The 7,058-nt window shown below is 40.7% G+C and overlaps 1 protein-coding gene across 1 annotated transcript in view; it reads left to right on the top strand.

The window, feature by feature from the left end:
• The first annotated feature begins 2,105 nt into the window (after positions 1-2,105).
• rab28 (RAB28, member RAS oncogene family) overlaps positions 2,106-7,058 on the top strand; it is a 31,309-nt gene continuing 26,356 nt past the window's right edge. The window contains exon 1 of the mRNA XM_084952038.1: positions 2,106-2,576. Coding sequence (XP_084808164.1) covers positions 2,502-2,576 — 75 coding nt within the window. The 5' untranslated portion in view covers positions 2,106-2,501. The remainder of the gene's footprint in view (positions 2,577-7,058) is intronic.

Raw genomic sequence — 7,058 nt, 5'->3', positions numbered from 1 at the left:
GATGCCCGAACCACCTCAACTGGCTTTTTGCAATATGGAGAAGCAATGGCTCTACTCAGTCCTTCTCAAATGAACAAGCTCCTCGCTGTTACAGGTACTACCCTTCAAAGGAAACTCATTTCTCAACTGATTTATATCAGGAAGCTCTTTCTTTTGATCACCACCCAGAGCTCATGATCACAGGTGAGGGTAGTAACGTAGACTGACCTGAAGCTCTTTCTTCCCCACAACAGATTAGTAAACTGTCCATAACACTGCGGACACTGACTCAGTTCATCTGTCCATTCTCCTCTCACTCATGAACAAGATCCTGAGATACTTAAACTCCGCAACTGGGAGCCACTGGGAGAAGAAACTTGTCTCAGAGTGGGCACTCTACAGATTTTCTGGCTAAGAAACATGGTCTCAGACTTGTAGGTGCTTACTGTCATTCCCACCACTTCATTCTCGGTCGTAAACCACTCTAGTACAAGCTGAAGTGGTTGATGAAGCCAACAGAATTATAAATATTAAAAAACATAAAAGTCTATGAACAGAATGGGTAAAGGGCAGCCCTCGTGGAGTTCAACACCCACCAGAAATGTGTCTAACTCACTCCTGGAATACAGACCAAACTCATGCTGCAGCTATACAGGTACTGAATGGCACATAACAACAGTCAAGATACTCCATACTCTTGAAGCACCCCCTACACGATACTCCATGAGGATCAAGAACTTGTACAATGTTCCCCAACCAGAATGAAAACCGCATTGTTCCTGCTGCATCCATATTGTGACAAACAGACAATCAGACCTCTCTAATACCCTTCCCGGGAAGGCCCCTGATCTCCCTTTAGTTGAAAGCATACCCTCTCCTTGAACAGGCAAACCACACAACATTGGAGTGACATGGTGGCCTGGAATCAGACTACCAGGACCATTGCACCTAACTGCTGTTCAATCCACAAGTTACTGAACCCCTATAGCCCCTCCTGTGGGTGGTGGTTCCACAGAAGAGCAGACCCATATAGCTTCTTTGAGCTAAGCCCAGTCAGATTCCATGGGCTAAGGCCTGGCCACCAAGTGCTCACCCTCGAGCTCCTACTTCAGGACTGGCTCCAGGGTGGGATCCCAGTAACTCTGTCCAGGGCAGAGTAAACTGGACCTTTGATTTGTTTTCCCCGCAATCATCATAGGGGTTTTTGTTATAACATAACATTATAACATTCTGGAACTGTTGGGAATTCATTATCCCATGTATAATCATTACAGCCATTAAGCACTGACCTCACTTCTGTTTAATGTCTCTTTCTCTTAGACACACACAAAAAAACTATACTTATTGTAACTAGTCTGTGCACTCAAAGCAATTTTACAAAACCTTGCATGTGTGGCATTTGCACGTGTTCCCCACACTTTCTGAAATGGTATCATATGGAGACACACACAGTTCTTGTGACAATGGCAAAGTCTCGCTTGAACTCCATCACCACTGTCTCATCACAGAAAGAAAATAAAAACAACAACAACAAAAAGAAAAAACAACTCACAGACAAGACAGTTTCAATGTGACCTAAAACAAACATTTTCTTTGATTTGAGTCACAGTGGTTGATCTAAAATCCGTATCAACAGATAAAAAAATGTGAAGCACCGACACAACAGTATAAAATTAAAAATTATTTGTTTTAATGGTAAATGGCCTGCATTTGTATAGCGCTTTTCTAGTCCTTAAGGACCCCAAAGCGCTTTACACTACATTCAGTCATTCACCCATACATTCACACACTGGCGATAGCAAGCTACATTGTAGCCACAGCTGCCCTGGGGCGCACTGACAGAAGCGAAGCTGCCGGACACAGGCGCCACCGGGCCCTCTGACCACCACCAGTAGGCGAACATGGGGTTAGTATCTTGCCCAAGGATATTTGGCATGCAGCCAGGAGGCAGCCTGGGATCGAACCACCGACCTTCTGATTAGTGGCTGACCTGCTCTGCCACCTGAGCTACAGCCACCTGTTTATACTGTATCACTTCAGTAAAAGTGCACTTCAGATGCACTTTGTTACATTTGTCATGTTTTACACCTGCACTTTAACCCCGTGTTACCACGGCAACGGCAACGCGTCACACACAGGACTCCACCACACACACACACGCCGGTGATTCGGTTTCCGGTTCGGGTCTTTCTCCTGCAAAGAAGGGCTTCATGGCGGTAAAGAGGATATTTAAAGACTGAAATGCCAAATCCCGAGGACTGTCTTTCGGTGTCCGGTACTCTCGTTTTAACTGGAAAAATCGGTGCAAGTGGAGTCAGCGGCGCGTGGAGTGGATCGTATTGAGAGCTGCTGCAGCCAGTCAAGTCTTCCTAGCGGAGTCAAAATGGCGTCTGCGTGCCCACTCAGCTCTCGTCTAATCCGTTTGTGATTATTAGCGTGACAGCTCCATACAGCCACCCTTGACTCGTTTCTACCGTTTCGGTTTCAAGCACTAAGTGCTTTTAAAAATATTTTGTAGCGCCATGTCGGACTCCGAGGAGGAGAGCCAGGACAAGCAGCTAAAAATCGTAGTTGTGGGAGACGGAGCGAGTGGGAAGGTGAGACCACCACACAGATACAAACACAAAAACGAACACCTACTCAACGTTAATTAAGAGGTAATGCTCGAGAAAATGTAACTTGTACACACTGCACACCATTTTTGCCTACTCAGTCACTTTCTGCTGACACTGTGCTGTCCACGCAGTAACCATGGCGACCGACGCTACTGTAGCCACGGTTGCTAATTAGCTAACAACAACGACAGAGGTAAATCACAATAACATCAACGTAACCCGGGGCAATTATGATTAAAGCTGACGTTTACACGGTCAAATAAACACCTCAGTCCACGTGTCACTTTAGGTTCTCAATAAATTTTAGCCCACTTGTAGCTGTTATTCAGCACCTGTAGGGCTAACAGGCTAGCCAAGGACACACAAAACGAAAGCTGACGCTAAAGACAGTCAACATCAGATGATGTTCAAAGGGTATAATTTATCTTTCGGATTTTTATTTGTCATTTTTAGATTTTCATATTCAACCAGTTTCATACCATACGGCTAATCTGTAAAGTACAAGTAAATTACAATGACTAATAAAAATCTAATTTCCCCCTCAGCCATTGAGTTGCTACGTTTAGGCTTGTGGATCAGGAAAATGGCAACTGGACTAGTACGGCGACTTTCTACTGAATTGCCCCAACCACAGAGCAATTCATACACCACCTTTATTTATGTCCAAGCGCTTTCTAACATTCTTAGTTAGCGTATTGTCTGTGTTGTTAATGTTGGTTTATAATGGAGCACTGTAACAAAAAAATAATTTCCCCCAGGGATCAATAAAGTATTCTGATTCTGATTCTGATTCACACACTCACACACTCCAGTGGTTCCGTGGGGTGGGGGTAACTTGGGCTTTAGTGTCTCACCCATGGATACTTTGGCATGCAGACTAGAGGAGTCATGGATCAATCCACCGAATTTCTGATTGGTGGATGACCCAGTCTTCCACCCACACAGCCACAGGATGTATTTTGTTTTATTCCATATATTGGTATATTAAGGCTGTAGTTTCAGCTGTATGGTTGGAAGCTTTTTTGCCTTTTTGCCTATTTTTGAGCAGCACTTTAAATTAAATTAAAGCTTGTGAATAAATTGTCAGCCCTTGTGCTCCACAAACCACACAGCTACAGGAGAATGTTAGTTTGTTTAGTATTTAATCCCACCCAGTGACTTTGTGTTTACAGGGGGTAACTAATCCTCAACGTCACTTCACTCCTACATTGTAAATCAGTAACACAGCTAGAACAGATATGTAACCATAACAGATATGTTAAAGCTCCCTAATTTCATTTCAACTAACACAATGTCATGGAGCATGCTGGAATATCCTGTGCAGTCGCTCCTAAGATGCCACACTATGCACAGCATTGGCAGTGTGTTTAGGATTATTGTCATGCTTGAAAATAAAGCCGCTGCCACTGAGATGCTTTCCAGATGGTATTGCATAGTGGCATAGTGGATAAAATCTGATACTTGTACTTTTCTGCAATCATAATTTTATCAATTTTGACAAGATCCCCAACACTTGTTGGCAGCAGTGCAGCCCCAAACCATAATATAGCTTCCACTGTGTTTTTCAGATGACTGCAGTCAGTGTTGTGCCTCTCTCCTGACCTCAATACGTGCATACAAACATTTAAAATTTGGAGTCATCACTTCATAATACTTAATGCATGATTTTCAATGCGGTTCTTGTATATTTAGGATAGCAGCATTTCTCCCTGTTTCCCTTCCTTAAGAATGGCTTTTTACAGATTCAACTAAAGAAATGGAAACATTGTGAAAAATTGTTTTTACTAGCAGCATTGTGAGATGCTGCTAGTAAAAAATTCCCAAGGGTATATAATATAACACTGGTTCTTCCCTGAGTTAGATCCCTTTTTATTTTTAAATTATAAAGTCAGTGGCTTAACAATGAAAAATCTAAGGTAGGAGGATTGGACTGAAAATAGATGAAAAAGCAGCTAGTGTCCAAAGAAAAACTTGGAAATCCTTTCAGCAAGCCAGGAGAACTACTGCTCAAAACCACTTTAATAAATACAATAAAGTCATGCTGTTTGGAAGCAAAATATAAAGAAATAAAGGATGGCTTGAGACTTCTGCACAGTACTCTAGTTTGCAGGGAGAGGATGATAGAATGAAGATGTTACAAGTGAGCAACAAGCTTTGCACTGTACTCCTTTTGTTGTCAAAGTTTTCCTATACTTAAGGTAAATCTTTGCATAACATTAATGAAAGTGCAGCGTTGTTAGCGGCTGTTGAACAACCTATTTCAGTACAAATAATCTACTGAAAATCAGTGATGTGACGATTTAATGACTGTCATTATGCCTGTCTAAAAGCTTGGCACATGAGTGAGCCCTACAACACCGGGGAATTGTGCATTTACATTTTATATTTACTATGAGGAAATAAGGATAAAACCTAATTACCACAGAACGGACATAGGGGTACAATAAACAGCAGCATGAACTAAATCCTGTAAAAGTTTGAGAAATCTAAACCGGGTTTTTCTGGATGTAAGAAGATAATCTTTATCTTAATGCAAATACACAATTTTCCTCCAAAAGTTATTCACTGGTGTTCCAACTTTTTTTTTTAAAAAAAAGGAGTTTATCAATGTTTCTTTTTGCCCAGTAAGAAAATACAGGGGTCTGTTTTTACAGAGTTCATGGACTGTAGTTTTGATTCTATCTCAAAGATAGCTGATGGACTTAAACCAGAAGCAATCTGTTGTTCTAAACCTATTAAGTCTACCCAGCCCTTAATCCATGTTGCATGTGCTGCTGAACATAGTTTTAGGACATGTGCCTGTGGTTTGGTCCTGTAATGTAGCGCTGAGATTGAATTTATGCCATGAAAAAAATATTTGTTTATGCATTTATCCACAGTCTAATTGCCACCCACAGCTTGTATTTCAGTTCAGGAGGGTTATGTCTTTGTCAGACCCTGATGAAGGCTTCTAGATGATAATGTGTTGGTCTGTTATTTTGTTTCTTTTTTGTGCACGTGTGCTTGAACAAAAAAGTTAAAATATCACGTTGGTTATTTTTTATCGTTATACTTGAGCCACATAATACAGTACCTGGATTTAAAGGATTTTGTTTTAAATTCTGTTTTCATCCAGAGCTGTTTATCAGTATGATGTGTAGACTCTGGGACTTCACGTGTCCTGTTAAAATATTTTTATTTGTAAAAATCTTTCTTGCCAGAATTTTATCATAACTTTTCATAGTCATACTAAAATAAAATTTACTTCAACAGAAACTGGAGGACAATCCTTAAATTATTGCATAAAAATGATTGGAAACTATAGTTTATTACATTAAAATGTTTTAAAACTTGCGAGAGATAACATAAACATTGCAGGTATGATAAACACAAATATAGGCGTTAAATGAAAAAGCTTGTTCCAAATTAAAATATTTCAACAAAACATATCATTTATGCTTAAAAAATCTTTTTCTGACCACCTTGTTTCAGTGAAATGCATATTTTCATTTTTCTGAATAATAATCAAAGCATGATGATGAATTCTCCAAGTCCCCTTATATTAAACTGCTGTTGTTCTCGCCTCTAAAACTCGGCACTGTGTAGGAACATAGAGGGTATAACAATTGATAAAGACTGCAATTTGCTTTGCCTGGCTTTTGCAGCTGCTGGTTGTTTTCCATCAGTATGCCTTTTCTCTTCTGGCCAAGGACTCTCATTTGGCTCCAGAAAGAGGCCCTATTTAAGAAAATTATGCCTGGAAGCCCTTTTGAGAAATGTTGCTGTTTTCTCAGTTGATAGAATAAAATAACAGTGGGAAGAAAAACACACATGAAGACTTGTAATATAGTTGTTGCATTGCTAAACCTACATAAGCTAGTTAGTTCCTGTCCCCTTTCAAAGGCACTGGACTGAATCATATTCATTAAAATCACTTAAAAAGACTTGGAATAAAAAGGCCTAACTTACATCAACAACAGTGGATTTTTTCCTAGTTACACCAAACAATCATTTGCAGCAGTGCATGGAGGTTGTCATGACAATTCGGCTATGTTTCGTCTTCTTCTTCACCGCATCTCGAATCCCAGAGTGAACATGAATGTAATGCAGGGATGTCAAGTGCCTGTCGGCTACACATCCCCTTTCGAAACTGATTTCTCGGTCCTCTGGGAGAAAGAAAATGAATGTAGCAGTAATGGTGAGACCCAAAGAGAAAAATGAATGTTCTCATTCTGGAAAGTTGACATTTTTTTTTTCTTTTGGGGTGTGTGTGCAGAGAACACACAACTCAACTCAGTTCCCAGTAGATACGCTACATTAATAACCCTCCTCACGATGCTGCCAGGTGTCAGCTCGTCACTGTCTGAATGACTTACCTGCTTGTCTGTTTTGGGCAGAAAACAGGAGCCCTGCCCCCCGTTTTTGAGTAGGCACCGCTGACTGACATCTTGAATGCCGTTTCCCCCCTTATTAATGTCAATTTGC

This window comes from Perissodus microlepis, chromosome 2 (assembly GCF_051167445.1).
Source record: "Perissodus microlepis isolate ML-2025 ecotype Zambia chromosome 2, ASM5116744v1, whole genome shotgun sequence".
Taxonomy (NCBI): Eukaryota; Metazoa; Chordata; class Actinopteri; order Cichliformes; family Cichlidae; genus Perissodus; species Perissodus microlepis.
Note: the sequence above shows the minus strand (reverse complement) of the source record. Positions and strands in the feature narration are given on the sequence as shown.